This window comes from Phacochoerus africanus, chromosome 1 (genome assembly GCF_016906955.1).
Source record: "Phacochoerus africanus isolate WHEZ1 chromosome 1, ROS_Pafr_v1, whole genome shotgun sequence".
NCBI lineage: Eukaryota > Metazoa > Chordata > Mammalia > Artiodactyla > Suidae > Phacochoerus > Phacochoerus africanus.
In genome coordinates this window covers 36,253,463-36,274,581 of record NC_062544.1, presented here as the reverse complement: position 1 = coordinate 36,274,581, position 21,119 = coordinate 36,253,463, and the positions used below count along the sequence as shown (strand labels likewise).

Genomic DNA, 21,119 nt, shown 5'->3' with positions numbered 1-21,119 from the left:
TAATCCATTCCAAAAGCAATAGTTTGCATATATTAACCCAAGCGGTTATACACCTCAAATCATACTTGTGGTTGCCTGGGGGGAGGGGGAAGGAGTGAGATGGATTGGGAGCTTGGGGTTAATGGGAACAATTTCTTTTTAAAAGATTTGTCATATCATTTTCATTTGAAAGGTATTAAATTATATTCAGTATGGCTCTTTTTTTTTTTTATTATTTTTGAAGCAGAGTCCTACAGCTGGGTTTCTTACATAATAAATTCCATGGCTTCAAATGTTTGTGCATGCCTCTTTGATCATGCCTCTATTTTTATATGAGAAGGTGGTCTGAACTTCCCGACTATGCCATCTCTGTCTCCATACTCCCTAGTTTCTGTTATAGTGCCTTGTACATAGCAGCATTTAGGAAATTTCAAATGAGTGCTTAACTGAATTTTTAAAAGTATGTTTATTTAAATAAGATATAAAAAAATTCAGGATTTGGATGGGCATCTGCTCTTAATAAAGGGATTTCCCCATATATAACAAAGAAAAATTTTAGAGTCTGAAGACTTTTGTCCTCTTATATAAACAGCTGTGTAATTATATTTTTCTACAATGAGAAAATTAGCACTTGAAACACAGACAGTTTCAAATATGTGCTTTCATTATATATATAACTGGTATGTATTTTAATCTTCGCAATAGTAGAGATCCATTGTTATAGCCAAAAGGAAACAGAAGTTTTCACTTTTAAGCTTGGTTCATTAGAAATCATCTTTATATTTCCAGTACAAGTCAAGCAGAATGACAGGTTGGACAGAATCTTAGAGATTATCTATCCACTCCAACCTTTCATTGTATAGATAAGTAAACAACTCCAGAAACGTTAAGTGATTTAACAAGGTCATATAGTTAGTGGATAGCCAGAAAAAAAAAAAATAGGTTTCTAGATTATCTATCCAGTACATACATAGCTTTAACAAATGTTCTCTACCAACACACCTACATCAGTGATTTTATAGGGCTCTTCATGCCCTGGAAATTAGGACAGGTGAATCACTTGAGACCTCAGGCCCTTTCTCCATGGGAAACTTACCTTCAGTACTGGAAATGGGGGTACTGTCACATTTGCTTTCACACTGCTGCATTGATGGAGGCCGAGCAGTTTCTGGACAGTCACTCGATGCCTGTCCAGTGTAGGAAAGACATTGTACAGTCCGCATTTGCTGTCCAAGGCCACACTGAGCAGAACACTAAACCAAAAGACAGAAAAATGAAACACTGATCTCATCATTTTCAGAAGGTATGTCATTTCAAATACCACACACTAGCTTTTAAAGCCCATAAGTAGTTCATTTTGGAGAGGTATATGATTAGGTCATTCTACTATAGTATTGATTTGGAAACTCAAGAATTATGTTATTACCCTAGAAGATGAAAGCATTATAGTTTCCAGAAGACAATATGTGGAGATTTCTTAGGCTATTATTCCAACAGTTCCAAGCAGTGCTGGTGAACTTTAACAGGAGTATATGAGAAAAATCTTTGTGATGAAGTAGAATAATTAATCAGAGATTCTGGGATTACTATTGCTCTCTATTATAGGTTTGTGGGATAACAACCTGATGATTTACTGGAATGCTCTGAACTGATCAAAATGTTAGTTCAGTATAACAGCAGTGACTGCTATGAAACCTGGTAATGGGGTCAGTTTAAAAAAAAAAAGAGTTTAAATAAATACCTTGAGTTTTATAAGGTATTTTCACACAAATCTGAGACAAATCTGAGAAGAGGTTTGATGTTAGCCGATTAGCATGTCTCCCTCTCCTTTTTTATCTACTTCGGGACTCAGTTACTTTGAATTGAAGTTACTCTCACAGGGACTTGGTTTCAGCTGGGAATGATCAGCTGTCTAGGCTGAAGAATGAAGCCGAGGTCAATTATTTGGGCCTTCAGCCCAGAATACCAGAAAGCCTGTGAGGTTTGGAATCAAAGAGATGAGGAGCCAGTGGTGTGAAGACAGGTGATAGTGATGTTTACAAAGTAAACAAACCCAGGCCCTGTTGGATTTGTTTGCAAAAACTCTCAAAGCACTTACAGGACTTGCAAGGATATTCAGACATTTTATTTTGAAGTTTCTAAATACAGAATAATAAATAAATGCACCATAAAGATGTATTAAAGTGTCTTTGAAAAGGCATTTTCACTGATTAATTTCAATTTTAGGAAACTGAATTGAAAACAAAGATGAGAAGAAAAGGACAATATTTAAAAGAACAATCTCAAATTGATAACTGTAGATTTGGTGAAATTATTAACATGCAAAAACTTTCAAATGATCTTTACATAGTTCATTGCAACAAAGATTATATAAGAAATTCCTACTCATTTTAAATAAAAATCATAAGAGCATGTCTGTACTGATTCTTTAATAGCATAATATAAATTATAGATTGTAAAACTGTCACACTCTACAGAGAAACTGAATTGCATATAATGCTTAATTAATCTTATGATGTATATTCCACTTGAGCACTTTGTAAATTAAATACTCTCCTGAAAAAGCAAATTATTCATTATTTGTTATGCAAATGTAAATTGTTAATTATTTAATGATCATTCTTCCTTTATTACCCCACAAGGCTGAGCCCAGAGCAAGTATATTTGTTTGCTTTAATGGAAACCGAAAATCTTTCCTGGCTCCCCAAAGAGGTCTATGGATACTACTACACTCTAGCAATACTGAATTTTGGCCATAATTTTGGTAACTACTCCTATGAAATGCCATTTTTAATATATAATGGCAGGCCTAGAGAGCACAAACAAAATCATGCTGGTATAGTTGTATGCCACTATGATTTACTTAGGACTCAGATATTAGAAAATGACCAGCTACAAGGTTAATTATAAAACCGCAGGAAAAGGGCATTGACTGCCTAGAAATTTACTTTCTGGAGCATTACTTTTTAATATAGCCTAATAGATTTCCTTTTGACATTTGAAAGAACACTTAATTTTCCTTCTATCCAAATATACCCATTTGCTTTTAAAGGATTTAAGGTGACCTTTATCAAGATAACACAATTTAAAAATGAGGAAAAAGAAAGAAAAAATAGGATTGGAACATAAAATGGAATAGAATCCAATCAATATAAAAATACATACCAAAAGCCCTATGTACTCGTTTCCCAAATTCATAGCCTCCATCAGCTAAATCCATCGAAGAATAAGTATAAAAAATATTTCAAAGATTGTCAATTATATTATCAAGCTAATTAAAACCTCCACATTTTTTTCTGTGAGGTTAAGAGTTCTTTTGCAAGTAGACAATGGTTAACTGATTTGTTCTTGAATTTGTTGAGAGAACTGGCACTAGAATCCAAAGTTTTGGTAGTGTGTTCAAATCTGTCCCTCTAGACTATTTCTCTCTTAATTTTTACGTTAAAATGTTAGGATCCAGGAGTTCCCATTGTGGCACAGCAGAAGCAAATCCGACTAGGAACCACGAGGTTGCAGGTTCGATCCCTGGCCCAGCCCAGTGGGTTAAGGATCCGGCGTTGCCGTGAGCTGTGGTGTAGGTTGCAGACGCGGCTTGGTTCTGGCATTGCTGTGGCTCTGGTGTAGGCCGGTGGCTACATCTCTGATTAGACCCCTAGCCTTGGAACCTCCATATGCCACGGGTGCAGCCCTAAAAAGGACAAAAGACAAAAAAAAAAAAAAAAGTTAGGATCCAAAGAGTGGGTGAAACTGGAAAGTGTGTAAATGTGGGAGAAACATGGTTCAGTACATGCGGCTGCTGCCTATACTGTCTCACACTCACATCTCTCTCTAGATTTCTATATGTTGTTACTTATCTCTTGAGTCCCTACAATGACCCAATCAGGAACCTCAATAGTCTCAAGATGCTGCTTCAGCAGGAAACCACAGCCCAGCTGCCTTACCTGGCCCCAGTCTCCTGTCACCCAGCGAGGAGGAGGACAGCGGCCCAAACTGCAGCGGATACGAACTGGGGGTTTGCTCTCCTCTGAACATTGTGCTGCTGGGAATGTTTTAGAAAGGTCACTGCTCTTGCACAGAACAATCCGATGCTTGAATCCTGGACCACATTTGGGAGTGCACTGGAAACAAAACAAATACTGATGAATGATGATAGTCTAAAGATAGAAGAAAACTTGAGGAAAGTCTTTCTCCAAACAGATGTGTATTTGGGTGTTCAACATACACACACACAAAATTCCGGACAGACTTACAGATATGAAAATTCCTAAGTTTTTAAGCAGAAGAACTTTTATCTTTTTCTCTAAGTTCTTCAAAAGCTAAATCCAAAGCTTGCTTTTCTTGGCAGCATATTTTCTTCTTTTATTGTGGGTAGGTTTATTCCTCAATTCCTCCCTATCCTTGGCCATATTCAGTTGTGATAAGATTCTGCAAATTTTTAGAATTTGGAATCCTTGGTTTCAGATTTGGTAGGTGTAGCTTTCTGAAAAGAATTAGGTCACTAGGAGGCCATGAGAAGTCTTTGTGAATAAAACGAGGGTTTGAATTAGATGTGTGCAGTCGTCCCTCAGTATCTTCAAGGTTTCAGGACCCTGGAGGACACCAAAATCTGTGGATGCTCAAGTCCCTTATATAAAATCGTATCATATTTGCATACAACCTACACATACCCTCCCATATACCTTGGGTCATCTTTAGATTACTTAAAACACCTAACACAATATAAATGCCATGTTAAGTAGGTGCCAATGTATGGCAAATTCAGGTTTTATTTTTTGAACTTTCTGGAATTTTGTTCCCAAATATGGATCTTTTTTCCTTTTTTCTTTTTTGGCTGCCCCATGGTATATGGAGTTCCTGGGCCAGGGATCAGATCGAAGCCACAGTTGTGACCTAAGCCACAGCTGCAGCAATGCCAGATCCTCATGCCACTGTGCCGGGCCAGGGATGGAACCTGCATCCCAGCACTCCAAGATGCCGCAGATCCATTGTGCCACAGCATGAACTCCCCAAATACAGATCTTTGGTTGAATCTACGGATGCAAAACCTGCAGATGCAGAAGGCTGACTGTACTCTTAGAGTATGCAGCTAAGAATACATGATCACAGGTGAAGGCTTACTGCACAGAAAATCTCTGGAATTTTCCCTATCGGTTAAACATAACGAATTTGACTCTTCTTTACCTGGACTGTTTATTCTTCATATTGAAGAAAAGGTCCTCCTTCCTATGTCACAAAGTCTATTTTTTACATATTTTCCAAGTTAGTTAAGGAGTGCTCTGTTCTAGAGTCACCTATTTTAACATGATGGGTAACTGAAGTCCTCCAGCTTTCCTCCCTGCACATCTGAGCCGTTCCTTAAAATCTGTACTTCTCAGTCAAGTGAAAATCTTACCCACCACATTTTGAAGCCTTGTTTCTATACCTTTCATTCAAAAACCATTTCCAAATTTCCTATATGAACTATGCTAGACGAGGGGGAGGGGAGATGTAAGATTGCATACATCAGTCTTTACCTCAAGGAGCTCACAGTTTTAATGTAGGAGACAAACATGTGAACACAAGGTCAAGTACCATAAAAGAGGATGTAAAGTATGTGAATTCTTGTGCCCCTAATCATAATCTATTTTGTAATTGTATTTATATGTCTTTTCATCCCTATCAGATTATAAGATCTTTAAAATTATTTCATTTCTGCTTCACATTCATATACAACTTCACCCAACCTCCAGGATCCAGCAGAGGGCTTTGAGAACACACCCAATAAATATACACTGTCCTTGATTTGTAAAGATGATAGTACATCTTTAGGTAAATTAAGATGTACTAGCTGTGGGATGGGGATGTCTTAATGAACACTGTACAGACACCCTGGAGGGGTTTTGTCAGGGGCAATCCTTGAACCGGGTACATGTCATACAAAGAAAGAAAAATATTAACTTTTTTTGGGGGGGGGCTATAAATCAAGGATCCCATGAATACTCTTCATTACAATGAACGTAGTAACAGAATGCATTTCTTGCAGCTGAGGAAACATGTCATTACAATGCATTTTGAAGGAGAGTAACACCCTGTTTCTTCCAATATGGTTCCAGAAAAGGCTTTAGTTAGGGATTTGGAGATCAAGAGACAAATTCTCGATCCCTGTTATTATTTTTCACAGCCAAATTAACACCCTTATTTCCAGGTGCTGCCTCACTCTACCTATATAATTAATCACTAGGTTCTATTAATTGAATTCCTAAATCTCTCTTACTTCTGCTGATTTCTCTGTCTCCACTACCAATAATCTTAGTACAGACAAACATTTCCTAAATGTAATATCGCGATGGCTTTCTAATGGGTCTCTTGTCCCTTGCTCTTACCTCACTCCAATCCACTCTTTAAAGCACATATCCAGTTATATTCTATTCTGATTTAAAAAAAAAATCCTTCAATGGCTCACCATGGCTTTCAAGATAAAAATTCAGACTCTTTAAATATACTTACTGTACCTGATAGGTAGGCTCTGTTCAGATTCACCTCTCCATATTACTTAAGGTACAGTAATCCTATTGCCAGCCCTATGCCAGGCACAGAGCTAACACTGCTGCTGCTGCTACCATGACTACTGCTGCTATTAATAATGATATTAGTGATATCATTTAAAATACACTCTAGATAATGTGTTGTGCTAAGTGCTGTAATTCATATACTCCTATAAAAGTCCCGTGAGATAACAATTATTCTGTTTTTTAAATGAAGAAACAATCTTAGCGTAAGCAACAGGTAGAAAGTCAGGCAACAATTAAATGGCAGACCTAATGCTAACTCCTACTGAGTGTTTCCTGGAGGTTAAGACACTACACTATGTACTTTGCATATATTATCTCATTCAAACCTCTCAACAACTCTGTCACTTGCTCCACTTGTGTTTGGTCCTCTTGACTTCATATCAAGTCTCTTCCACCAATGTTAGAAGACACAGCCTTAGAGGATTTCTGTCACTTTCTTAATGCTGCTTATTATTATTAATAATAATTACACTACTACCTCATATTCCATTAGAGCTTCATAGTTCACAAAATATTTTCAATACATTATTCTGACGTAAGTTTTTGAGTCTTGTTACAGATGAGGAAAGCTTAAGCAACTTAATCAAGTTTAATAGATAGCAAGTGGCAGAGCTGGAACTAAATCTAAGGCTTTTGATCCGTATTTTAGCTCTTAGCATTGGCAAAGTCTTGAGAACATATAAGAAATACTAATTAATTATTATTAAAAAATTAAAAAATAAAGGTACAAGAGGACAGAAGGGTACTTCAGACCTTAGGTGTATGGGCAGAAGCGTAAAGGATGTATATGGAATTTTCAGGCTATGATTACTTTTCTAATTGGGAACACTTATTGAAAAATGTACTTGTGCCACTTCCCTCCCCCTTCACACTTTAAAAGCGTACATATGTATATTAAAGCCTGGGACATAGGTCTCTTGCTTATTCTGATATCTTTTTCCAGTAGCAAGAAGCTTCTGCTATTATTTGAAGGCTAGTAATATCTAGCAGTCCTTCCTAAGAGCCTATGCCAAAGTTCTGCTTATAATTAGGGAAGGCAGACAATACAAAGACAGACAATGTATTCATTTGTGTCTGAGAAGTCCCCAGGGACCCAAAGACAATACAAAACAAATAAGGTTGATAAAAACAGGGAGAAGAATAAAAACAGAAATTAACACTAAAATTTATTATTAAGCATCAGGAAGTATTCTAGGTCCTTTGCATGTCATAATCTACCTAATCTTCAAGGAAATCTTACAAAGTGCTGTTTTCACATGCATTTCACTAGTGAGAAACTGAAGCATTGACAAGTACAAATTAATTCAGATGGCAGCTCTGAAAAAGAAAATGTTCTGAAAGACAAATGTACAAAGACACAAAACCTCTGTGGGACAATGACATCTTCCACGGAGAAAGAAAAAATTTTAGAAAATTATAGCCCAAGCTCCACTAAATAAGCCAAGGATATTCTATCCAATAACACTGGAAGTAGAAAGATAATCAATTGGATTCTCAAAATAGTGAATGACTGAAAACTACATTTTAATTCAATGAATATACCAGTCTTGAGCTCTGCAGATCTAGCCACAAATATTACAGGTCAATAGTAGGAATATCAACTCTGGTCTCTGCAAATATTTCACTTATTAAGGATGATTATAAAATTGAATGTTTAAAAAAATTGCTTGTAAAAAAGAATAAAGATGGAGTTCCAGTTGTGACTCAGCGAAAATGAGCCTGACTAGTATTCCTGAGGATGCAGGTTCAATCCCTGGCCTCACTCAGTGTGTTAAGGATCCTGCATTGCTGTGAGCTGTGGTGTAGGTCATTGCAGACACAGCTCAGATCTGGCATGGGAACTTTCATATGCTGCAGGAGCCGCTCAAAAAGGACAAAAAAAAAAAAAATTAAAGGCACAGGGATGCCACTCTTTAGACTAGCTTCATTCTAAGTAGAACTCTATCATGCAAATTCTTTTGACCTCATGTCAGAGTTGTGTTCAAGCAGAGATATCCCTTGGCTTGTTTTTATTTTTACTTCTTCCTTCTGCTTTATTTAGCCTACATTTCATCTTTGCCTCTCTTTAGGCTTCTAATAAATTAGTACCTGACAGCCTCAGTTTTATTTATCTATCTAAAAAAATAAGAAATTCTAGAAAAGATGTAACCATGATTATGTATGTGATTAACAGGCATTAAATTAATAATGAATGCTTCAGAGCATTTGTTAGAGATAACCATTAGTTTATATCCATGTAAAATTTGGTATATTTTTGCACATTTTTGAGTATGCAGTAAAATTCATTAGAAATGATTAGAAACTGAAGTCTTAGTTCAGTAATAAAAAGTCATTTTTAATATTAAGGTCTAGGTATATCAAAATCCATTAAATTCATTCTCATAATAAATCATTAGGTAGCTGAGTGGAAGATAATTACTTCAGTGGATAATCATTCTTCAGTAAAGTTATTTCTCACTATTTCTCCTTATTATAAATAAATATCTTTCTTCTTTTTATTCATATAATCAGAATTTTACCATCTGGCCAGACCATTTGGTTTTTGTTTTCATCTCAGTAGGATACAGGAGGTGACTTTTATGAGAGATACATTTATACTTTAGTTTAACGTCCTATGATTAAGAAGCAAAAACATATTTTGCAGAAAAAGTATTTGAAACCACACCAGGGAAAACAATTTGGCTTTCACTTATAAAGGATAGAAACATTAACATTTTGAGGTTAGACTGAATTCTCTCTGGAGAGGTGGGTTTAACTTAGTTATAGTACCAGAGGAGAATCTAGGTGTAAACAAGGTGATAGCACAAATGTACACTAAAACAAAGCACAGTCCCTTGGTAGGTAGCTCCCTCCCCCGCCACCATCATTCTTAAATAATGCCACCTAAATGTAAATCCCATAAAGTCATTTGAGGATGATGCCAGCATTCAACTTTCCAAGAATAAGTACAAGAAACAGACCTTTTTCAATGGGTACTCTGTGGGAGTCAAAAGAAACCATTCTAATACATCAAAAGAATCGCTACGGATTGCTGGAGCCTCAGTAGTATGCACTAGTGCTTTAAGAGTCACATGCCAAGAGAGGGCAAAAACATAACTATTTATGTCTGACACATCATGGGTGATCCCAAGAGTGAGGCTAGGAAATGGGAAAGCCATGGCCTCATTAGTTTCACGAAAGATTGCAGAAGAGCCATTTTCCACCAAGATAATTTACCCCCCCCCCTTTTTGTCATAAGCACTGGGTGGGTTTCACTGATGGGGAAAATGAAAATGGTTCCTGGCTTTGCAACAATGGAAATTTTATGTTAGAGCAGCTGGCAAAGAAAAGAAAAAGGTCAGAGGGTACATTCCTCTTATTGCAACATGTTTTCACCAGTTGAACCTCACCCTTAAGATTAGCAGAGCTCAGACAGCTGATAGTTGGAAGGGGGCAGAAAGAAGATGGAAATTTTCATGGGCGTGTCAAAAAGATAATGTGTGAAATATCTTTGCAAAAGTTAAGTGAAAGAGGTTGAACACTGACCTGCTCTTCTATTGAGATCTCCTCTTTTCAGGAGTGGGAGATGTTCTACTCCTCTGGGAAGAACTTCATTCTCCATAGCTACTCAGACATTTATTTCACTTAATACTATTTACTTTTACTTATTTTTAACTCCTCTAGAGAAGAGGTAGGTTTTGTGGTAAAGTAAGGAAATGGTAGTTTGAGAGTGCCCCATCTCCTTTGGAAAATAAACAGGAGAGTCTGAATGGGACAAAAATCACCTATCTCCTCCTGAACAAAGGATGAAGATGATATAGATGATGTTCAGCTAGAATCTTTGAAACAGTGATGGCAGCATTTCTTGACTCATACTTAATACAGGATAGTTTTCCTGAGTTATCCATGGGGAGACAACAACAGCTACTAATTTTGGGGGGAGGTGATAGTCCCAACCTGACTACTCTACTCAGCTCTACTTCTTTGATTAAGCTATCTTAAAGAAGATAGCAGAAATGTGATTGAGTCCCTTTAGCTTATACATATTTCTTCAAGTAGCTTCCAAAAGTGCTTAAGAGCCTCAGAGGGCTATTTGAGAAAGTCATTACTAAGACTGGATAGATGAGAACGCTTAAAAAAAAAAAAAAAAGCTAAAAACATGAGGTTGAATTGGGAAGAAAATCTTTTTTTTTTTTGGTCTTTTGAGGGCTGCACCCTTAGCATATGGAGGTTCCCAAACTAGGGGTTGAATTGGAGCTGCAGTCCCTGGCCTACGCCACAACCACGCAGGATCTGAGCTGCATCTGTGACCTATAGCACAGGTCACAGCAACGCCAGATCCTTAACCCACTGAGTGAGGCCAGGGGTCAAACCTGTGTCCTCATGGATGCTACTCAGATTCGTTTCTGCTGAGCCATGATGGGAACTCCTGGAAGAAAATCTTAAAATAGCATTGGGAATGTATATAGCAATGTATATAATCTATGTCTTAAGGTGATTATATTTGGCATTTTCTGTTAAAATAAAAATATAATGATACAGAAAAATTTAGGTCCAGTGACCAGAGTGAAATGACTCTGCACATGAGGAGGTTTTGCTGTATTAGCAGTTGGCAGAAATTTTTTCTAGTTTCTCTGTTTTTGAGCTTGTCTATTTTTTTCCCCCACTTTTTGTAGAAGGATGATGCGTTATAGAGTTCTGTATTCAAGTCTTCTTGTTACCTATCACTACTTTATTCAAACTTTATCTTCCATTTATACTTTAAAACAAATTTTTCCACCCTACCTTCACAACATGATCTTTGTGTTTCTGTTCAGTTGTTTTGCTGAAACATTATTTCTCCAGCATTTCTGTTCTCTTCCCTTCTTCAAATCTTATACTCCCACAACATTCAGTTCAACTCCCATCCAACTAAAAAGCCTTCAGATCCTACTCCAGGCTATTCTGACCTTCTCAGACTGAATGTCTATATCACTTATACATTTATATGTTACAATCCACCATTTTATTAAATACTATCTTATGTTATTCTCTAGCTGTTTCATGGATATTTCTTACTTTCCCAAGCTTATAAGATTTCTTTTTGTATTCTCCATAGTGTCTATCCCAGTGTGCTTAGAAAACACTCAATTATCCTTACTGACTTGGCGTAAAACCTTGAAAATGTTATAGCCAATCATCAGGTCTCCCCCTAAGATTTTCCAATAACAATGTTGTCATCATTATCCAAGACTATTTATGGACTTCTATAGGAATCTTGAGCCTAACTTGCAAGTAAAATAACTACTAACATGTATAATTCTATAAAATGTGTCTTTGTAAATGGATTTTATCTTCCAAATGAATGTAGGCGTTAATGTACCCACTGTTAGGGAACAGAAGAGTTTGTACTGTTTTCCATAACCACCGAATGAATAATACCAAGAATATCTCTACATTTGATTGAAATACAAATAAAAGTTAGGTGGGCAGAATGTAATTACTGAAGCTGGATAATGGCCAGGAAACTTGGGAGAACACTTCCAACTTATGCCAAAGATTCCATGGATAACCACAACTGGTCAGAATCTCCATTTCCATGTACCATCTTAAACTCAGTGCCTCTTTTAGCCCCATGCCTCTAGCAAAATAAGGCCACTCATGCAGTAAGATTAACAGGGAGAAAAGTTACATCCAGAGGTTCCTAAAGATAATGTTTAATTTTTTTTTTTGGTTCATTTTTTGACAAACTTATGAGGCCTACAGGAAATACCTAAAGCAAGTACCACAATGTTTCCAGAGCAGGAAATGCATCCTGTTTTGATAACTGAGAAGACTAACCTTTTAGTTATATAGCCAGATACTCATTCTTTCTAACATTAACCAACACTATAGAAGGATTCAGTTCTTTTGGAAATGTGGAGAATGGTACAGTGTGTATAGGTGTATTTCTCATGCAGAATGAAGAGTCAAGAACTAACTCTGCTTCTAACCTCATTTTTCATAAAATCATTTTACTGAAGCCTCTGGATTATATTAGACATACTGATATACATATATGCCAGAAAAACATTATCTTAGTTATATATTCCTCACTGATCATATAAATGGAGGTAATAATAAAATCTGATTTTTTTTTTGTCTTTTGTCTTTTTGTTGTTGTTGTTGTTGTCGTTGCTATTTCTTGGGCCGCTCCCATGGCATATGGAGGTTCCCAGGCTAGGGGTCGAATCGGAGCTGTAGCTGCCAGCCTACGCCAGAGCCACAGCAACGCGGGATCCGAGCCGTGTCTGCAACCTACACCACAGCTCACGGCAACGCCGGATCGTTAACCCACTGAGCAAGGACAGGGACCGAACCCGCAACCTCATGGTTCCTAGTCGGATTCGTTAACCACTGCGCCACGACGGGAACTCCAAAATCTGATTTTGACTTTTGATATGTTATAACTCTCAACTCCATATTTTTTTCCCCAGATACAACAGTGTCAGTTAATATACATAGGTATAGATATATAACACATGATAATAAATTGACAAACTCATATTTAAGAATTATACAGTTAGGCTAGAACATTACTTGGAAAAAAGGATAAAACATATCTCTAGTTCTGAGCCTAAAATGCTGTTTAAGAATAGCAAAGGAGAAAAAACATTTACATGAGTACTCACTATAATATTCTCTCAGGTTCACTTTAGGCTTGTTTTTAATCAAATTGATGACCAGTTTCTCATTGATTTCCCTGACCCCCAAAACCCTTCCTTCCTGACAAGCAGCAATAAAACATAACATGGCCAAATTCACTGTTATGCAGTCCTTACTTGTTGAGTTCTAAGATGCTCATATGCTCAGGTGTCCTTAATATTAAATGCTTTGGTATTGATAGTTAAGACATCTCAAAACATACAGCCTCAGATTTCCTTACTTCTGACCAGTCCAAAGCCACCCACTGAGGGGGACAAGACTGGTTGTTGCAGGGCTCTTTTTCAATAGGTCGGTGTGTTAAACAACCACTGAAGTCCAATGTCTCTTCCTCAGAAGGTCCAATCTTCCTGATGCAGAGCACTGCCCTTGTGCGCATCCCACCATCGCAAGTCTTGCTACATTCCAACCAGTCCCCAATGAACCACCTGCAGCAAGAAGTGGAAGAAACATAGAAAAGCATTCCCTCAGTGCAGCCAGAGATTTCAGCAGAGTGAGAGCATTTTATCAGTGGACTACTTCTTCCCAGAAAAGCTAACATTTCAGTGTCAGCTGATGTGACAAATGACAAATGCAAGAACTGCAAAGGAAAAGATAATGCACTGTTAGCTGCCTTCTAGACTATAGTGAATTGGCTTTGGAGCTTTGGAGCAGGCAGAACTCAGGTTCAAACAAGGAATGCACTATGTGTATTTAAAAGTCCTTTTTAAAAAATTAATTTCTAAAATGAGGATAACGATATCAATCATGAGACTGTCATGAGGATTAAACAAGGTAACATATATAAAGCTTCTATTCATGCACTAGAAAATGTTTAACAACTGGCTTCTCATGGGAAGGAGGGAGTCCTAATTTGTTATATTGCCAGTTTTTGTGGTATGAATACTTCACTACTGCCAATTTCAAGCTATCACCTTGACAAACTGAATATAAACATGAGAATACATGCTAGGAATAGTCTCAGGAGCTTCTAACAGTGTCTGACACACAATGAACAAGAAACAGTAGCTATTTTTATTATTATGTTGAGGCAAGTTCTCCCTCAGTTGAGAATTTTGTGACAAAACCAAACTATAGGAGCTAAGGATTTGTTTTCTGAGTCCCAGGAATGAACATCAGGCTCCACATAAGACAGATGTCTTTATTATCCTTACGGGGGCAGAGGTGGCCCACATATCCATCCAGAGGATACGAGGGTCTTAAAAACCCTGCCATAAGAGCAGAGCCCTGAGCCAGTTCTGTGAAAACATGGGGATCCCTTGCTTTGATCCCTTTTCTCTTAAAAACAGCTTCTATACAACTAATGTGGTAAGAAACAGGAAGCATCTTAGTAAATGAACATGTCTCACATTTGTGGGTACGCCACTCCTAAAGCTATCAATGAATTTCATATGTATAATTTCAGGGTTTTGTGTGTGTGTGCAGGTGTGTGTGTAATATTTTTGTAGTACTCACTCTTTTAGGCACGTTAATTGGTCCAAGGGGGTGAATCATGATCCAAATCAGACCAACAAGAGATCAGTTTTAGAATTTTTATATTTCAATGAGAGTTAAAGGACCCTTTCCTGTCTGGTCACAAAGGTGTATATAAAGATATGAGCTGAAGATGGCCATGTTCCTGTCAAGTGGCAAGAAGGCAGAGAGTTCCAAAGTGATTCTAGCCATTTCTGAAGCTAGAACTACTCTTACACTTCCCTCACCTTTGTTATGTAAATCAATTAATCATCTTAAGAGCAGAAGGTAGCCAAAGCTGCAGTTGTGTTATTTCCAACCAGAGTCCTCATGGATATAGTGTTGTATTTAATATAATGAATGTATTATGAATGCCTACTATGCTCAAGGCACTGTGTTTTGTTTTATAGAAGAAAGTAAGACCCAGTGTTAGGAAACAGTTCTCCAAAATCATGAAAAGTGCAATGGTGGTATGAGGACTAGATCCCCCCATCAACTGCTATCCACTAAGCTTCAATTTTTTTTTTTGTCTTTTGTCTTTTTGCTATTTCTTTGGGCCGCTCCCGCGGCATATGGAGGTTCCCAGGCTAGGGGTCGAATCAGAGCTGTAGCCGCCAGCCTATGCCAGAGCCACAGCAACGCGGGATCCGAGCCGTGTCTGCAACCTACACCACAGCTCACGGCAATGCCGGATCGTCAACCCACTGAGCAAGGGCAGGGACCGAACCCACAACCTCATGGTTCCTAGTCGGGTTCGTTAACCACTGCGCCACGACGGGAACTCCAAAGCTTCAATTTTAATACCGCCTAATAGCAGACTCTAGATCACAAGCATGAGGTCAAGACATTTTCTTCAATCCATGATTATAAATCATGCCTCTATCCTAAATGAATATGCTCATCACTGCTGGATAAGAGATTACCCAGAGAGAATATACCCAACTCTTCCTATAATCTTAGTTCACTGAGCCAGTTTTGTATGTGGAAGACAATACCTTAGTGAAGTCAGAGTATCAGTATCTTAAATTTGAACCTACTCTTAGCCAAATAAGCCACAATGGGTTTTGTTCATTATTACTTGTATTATATTTTCTTACAGAGGGAAACGCAGCATTTAGAGAATCATAATTAACCAATTTCTCAACTTAAAATATATTTTGCCAAAAATCTAAAAATTCTCATTTACTTAAAGAGTGACAACTTAAATCCTGAATTTAAAAAATCTGACATTAGCATTTTTTTCTAAGTCATTTTCCAGAAGAGATTTAAAGTGATTTTCATATTCTTTCTGTTTTGTTGTCCACAGATGAACAAGATCCCAAGTTGTTAGCACCATTTTTGGTAAAGGGGGAAATGTGTCCTGAGAATAATAACTTGCATGCCGGTCATAGTAAAACACTGATTCAATCTGCAACAGTGATTTCATCACCAAGATTAGGGGATAAAACAGAAATGTGTATAACTCAGCCACAAAAAGTTCAGTCATACCACCTCCAGCCATGATCTCATTAGGTCTCATCATGTAAGAGGGATGGAGGCCTTCAAATTAAACACAGGTGCCCAGAGCAACAGCAGTGATTCAGGAGCTGTTGCTGTTTTTTTAATGCTGCAGGAGCCCAGCGCCATCTCTGCCTTTTTATTCTTTGTCCTCTCTGTTATTGCCAATCATCTCTTAGCTTAGATGTATCACTGTAGCATTTAATTCAGAAAGTATGAAAGTCATGGTAATAATCACTCTCCCAGCTTCCCTTTTAATTTCAGGCTTCACATTCAGTCCCTGATACATTTTTATTGCTCACCAAATCATCCCTTCCCATGTTTCTCTGAAGGATTAAAAAACCATCCAGTTATTTAAACAGTTTTGCAATTTTACAACTTCATCTACTTGTCCCAGTTTCATCACTCTCCGGCTCAGTTTAAGACAGACTGCTTCCTTCACCTTCATTCTCCATGTACCTGACCCTCCAATGACATTCTCCCTATTTCTCTTTTTTCCCTCTCTATATTGTGGTAAAATGCGAGCACAAAAATTCTCTCTGATAACGTCAATAGTTGAATCATATAGTCTGAATAATAATGCCAAGACTGTCTTTCTGAACTGAAGATCCAGTGATTAAATTATCTTCATCCTTAACTAGATAAAGAAACTATAGTTAGTGGGATTCACGTTTGAGTGTCTGAAATGAGTGGCTTGATGCAACCTGTGTAATCTGATCTATAGTATCTGTACATTAATAAGATACAAGGTGTTCCCGTCGTGGCTCAGTGGTTAACAAATCCAACTAGGAACCATGAGGTTGTGGGTTTGATCCCTGGCCTTGCTCAGTGGATTAAGGATCCGGTGTTGCCATGAGCTGTGGTGTAGGTCACAGATGTGGCTCAGATCTGGTGTGGCTGTGGCTATGGTGTAGGCCAATGGTTACAGCTCCGATTAGACCCCTAGCCTGGGACGCTCCATATGCCTTGGGTGCAGCCCTAGAAAAAGAAAAAAAAAAAAAGAATTTGTTAACTTCCCTTTCTGCCTACACTTCCCCCTTCCTTCTAGATACCCTTTATCTGAGTTATTTAAAAATAAAAAAAATAGACATACAATAATATTATTGGAGGAAGAGATGAGATGATGGGAGCTGACGTATATGATTTCTATGATTCTTCCCAGGTCTTAAATTTTAGAGTTTTATAGAGGAAATTGATGAATCTTTATAACAGATTATAATTGTCCATAGGTGTAAGGTACAATGACTCAAAATCATTGTTAAATATATATCACAAACGATACTATTAAAGGGCACCTAGCCCAAGGGTAAAAAAAAAAAATCTCTCTCCAGTCTGAGCATTCTTTAGCACCTTCACTTATAACTCTTATAGTACTTAACACATTTTGCCTTTTATTTTTATATGTATTTGCCCAATTAGATTGTCCTTAGGAAAAGAAGCCACTCTTCAAAAAGCAGAGTACTTTCCATATCACAGCTGTTTAAAAATGTCTTCTAATTCTTGGTCGCAGTATTATCACAACGTATAGCACTCTGTTGTTTTCATCTTTCTAATTTTCATAAATTTAAAAATCAGGGAGTTCCTGTCATGGCTTAGCAGTAATGAACCCGACTAAGATCCATAAGGATGCGGGTTTGACCCCTGGACTCACTCAGTGGGTTAAGGATCCGGCATTGGTGTGAGCTGTGGTGTAGGTTGCAGACGTGGCTCGGATCCTGTGTTGCTGTGGCTCTGGCATAGGCCAGCAGCTACAGCTCTGATTAGACCCCTAGCCTGGGAACCTCCATTTGCCATGGATGAGGCCCTAAAAAGAAAAAAAAAATTTACAGTATCATACAGGGATTATACTCAGTATCCAAAGACTCATCCTGTTGTATAGCACAGGGAACTATATCTAGTCACTTGTTATGGAACATGATGGAGAATAATGAGAGAATACACACACACACACACACACACACACGACTGGGTTACTTTACAGTAGAAATTGACAGAACACTGTAAATCAACTATAATGGAAATAATAAAAATCATAAAAAAAAGACTTCACATGAGTTCATATAGAAATATTTTTGCTATTAAAAGGCATTATGGTCAAAATGAACTCTTGGCCTTTCTCTTTGGAGTCAGACTCACCATTACTTCCTTTTCTTACTGTGGGCGAGGCAATAGCTTCCCATCAGTCATGTTCTTTAATATCAACTCCTCCTTTTTCCTTTTTCTAATTATTTCTGCTTATGTCCTGAATCCCATTTTCATTCAATTTCTCTAGAGTTCTTGTTTGTTTCCTCTCCACAGTCACCTCACCAACTTGACTACTATTCTCTTTCTCAAAAAAGATTTGCTGCTTTGAGCGCATTACCTTTTCCTAGCAAGGGTTCCTCTGGCCTTTCAAAGTCTTCCAGATAAATACTATTATTATTATTATTTCTTTACCAATGTCTCTTTTGTCTATTCTTCCTAGGTCCCTGTAATTTTTTTTATACAACACAAGATAAATGTTATTGCCCTGTATTTTTCCATACTTTACTTATAAAGTCTCTGAGATAACTAAAAGACATTTAAAATATTTCATCACCTGAAAAGATACTTTCTTATTAAAAAATACTATTTAGGATTTTAAATTAATGGTATTGGGAAAACAATAATATTTTAAAATAAATATAGGTCCTTTTCTCAAAGCAGGCAAATATATTTCAGATAGATTGAGGTTTACAGTAAAAAAAAAAAAACTTTGACAGTATAATGATAGAATGGGTAAGGCCTTCTTAACATTATACTAATGAAAGACATAAAAGCTTTTTTTTTTTTTTTTTAGGACTGCACCAGTGGCATATGGAGGTTCCCAGGCTAAGGGTCAAATCAGAGCTAGAGGTGCCAGCCTACACCACAACCACAGCAACACAGGATCCGAGCCACGTCTGTGACCTACACCACAGCTCATGGCAATACCAGATCCTTAACCTACTGAGCGAGGCCAGGGATTGAACCCACAACCCCATGGTTCTTAGTCTGATTCGTTTCCACTGCACCATGACGGGAACTCCGCAAAACATGAAAGTTTGATAGTTTTCCTATATAGTGTTTAAAAAACATTTATAAGTAAATATAGATCATAAAATCATAAGTAAAACAGAGAACATGACAAACTAGGAAAAATATTTATAAAGAGTTAATATTTGTAATACATATAAATCAAAAGCAAAATGATAAATACTTCAATAAAAAAAACTGGACAGGCCATGAAGAGGAAAAGCAAAAAAATAAGAAATAAAAATGACTACTGAACATAATTTTTAAATGTCCATCCTCACTAGCAATTCTAGAAATACAAGGAATAAAACAGCGATTAAATATCAAGGCTTTTCTTTTCCTAAAAAGCACTTAAAGATTGTTTTTAAAATAGTAATATCCAGGGTTGTTCAGGGAAATGACAGTCTTATATGTGTACTGTCAGTGGGTATATACATTCATACATTCTTTCTGGGCAGGAATTGGACAATGTGTCTCAAAGGGTAAAATATAATTCCCTTTAAACAAGAAATTTTATTCCTAATCATTTAGCATAAAGCCGTAATTAGAGAGAGAAAAGTTTTAGTACCAAAAATGGTTAATGCTCTGGAATAGAAGGGGATCAAAAGTTAGGACCCAGCCAAAATTGTTCAACAGTGGAAAACCAATTTAAATAAACAATGACATATCTGCTAAATGCTGTATGTAGTTAATGGTTAATGTTCAAAACATAATGTTAAATATGTTGAGAACTGATTATAAAGCATCATAAATAGTATAATACCATTTTGTTACATATGTGTGCCTATGTAGAAAGAGAAAAAAGACCAAATATATAGATCAGAATATTAACAGTGGTCTTATAAACATTATAAGTTTTGGTAGTTTCTTCTTTCTACTTTCTGCATTTAAAAATTATGCTTTAATATACCAAAAAACAAATATTACCATATTGTAATCTGATAAAAACTTCTTTCTTTCCTTCCACACTGATTTAAAGTCTTATTGAATTCAGTAGTTTTTCACTGAATTTTATCTCTGTTAATACCAGTGTCTACTGGGAATCTTATCACATACAACAACCATTCTGAATAATAAAGATTTCCCTTTTCACAGTCTGAATTCAAAAGCATAAAGACAAAAGAACTAAGAAAAACTGGACTAATAAACTGTAATATTTTAAATATATATCATCAGCTTTTTCCAAAAAAGAAAACTGTCAGCCTAAATAGTCTATCTTTTTCAAATGCCACTCTCTTGTCTCCAAACAAACAAAAGAGTTAATAAATAACTTTTTATTTCATAACTACAAAAGGAAAGGAAACTAGAAACTTAATTTTAATCATGTAGGTCAATTCAAATCTGTCAATTATTTCTAAAGTGTTTAAAAAATAATTCCCATGTAACATCCAAACATACAATATATAGGCTGAAATGACCAACCATTGAAATCTCAAAGGCTGAGTCTGAATAACATTTAAACTTAAATAAAAAAGCTAAGGGCAAAGCAGAACAGGTGTGACTAGGCCCACTTGGATGCCTTAAATGGCTGATTGTGACAAACATAATACTTCAAATACTGAGTGTCGGGTAATTAACTCAATGGATTGAGACTCACATTATATGAAAATAGGCTGAAGTTATTGAAAACATAAAAAATTATCCCACAGTTTTTGAGCATCACTTTGTTTTATATAGGTTTTCACTTTCTCTTGAGATAAATTTATAAAAATAATTGGCAAAAGAAAATTTTAAAAATGACCAAAAAACTTATTTTTGTAATACATCTCATAGGTCTTATTTCTATATTTTCCCATGTTTGCAGTTTAAGGAGTTAGTTATATGATGATCACATTTCAAAAAGAAGCTACATGAAATTTAAAGATCTTAGAATGACAACTTCTATCACTCTAGATTCTGCGTGTTTTTATTTGGTAGCCACTGTCCTAAACCTTTTCAAGAGATTAG

The 21,119-nt window shown here is 36.7% G+C and overlaps 1 protein-coding gene across 2 annotated transcripts in view; it reads right to left on the bottom strand.

Moving 5' to 3' along the window:
- ADAMTS6 (ADAM metallopeptidase with thrombospondin type 1 motif 6) overlaps window positions 1-21,119 on the bottom strand; it is a 322,344-nt gene that overhangs the window by 15,067 nt on the left and 286,158 nt on the right. For both annotated transcript variants that reach the window (XM_047752832.1, XM_047752915.1), the window contains 3 exons: window positions 13,414-13,618; window positions 3,921-4,097; window positions 1,076-1,232 (listed from right to left, as the gene is read on the bottom strand). In XM_047752832.1, coding sequence (XP_047608788.1) covers window positions 1,076-1,232; window positions 3,921-4,097; window positions 13,414-13,618 — 539 coding nt within the window. The remainder of the gene's footprint in view (window positions 1-1,075; window positions 1,233-3,920; window positions 4,098-13,413; window positions 13,619-21,119) is intronic.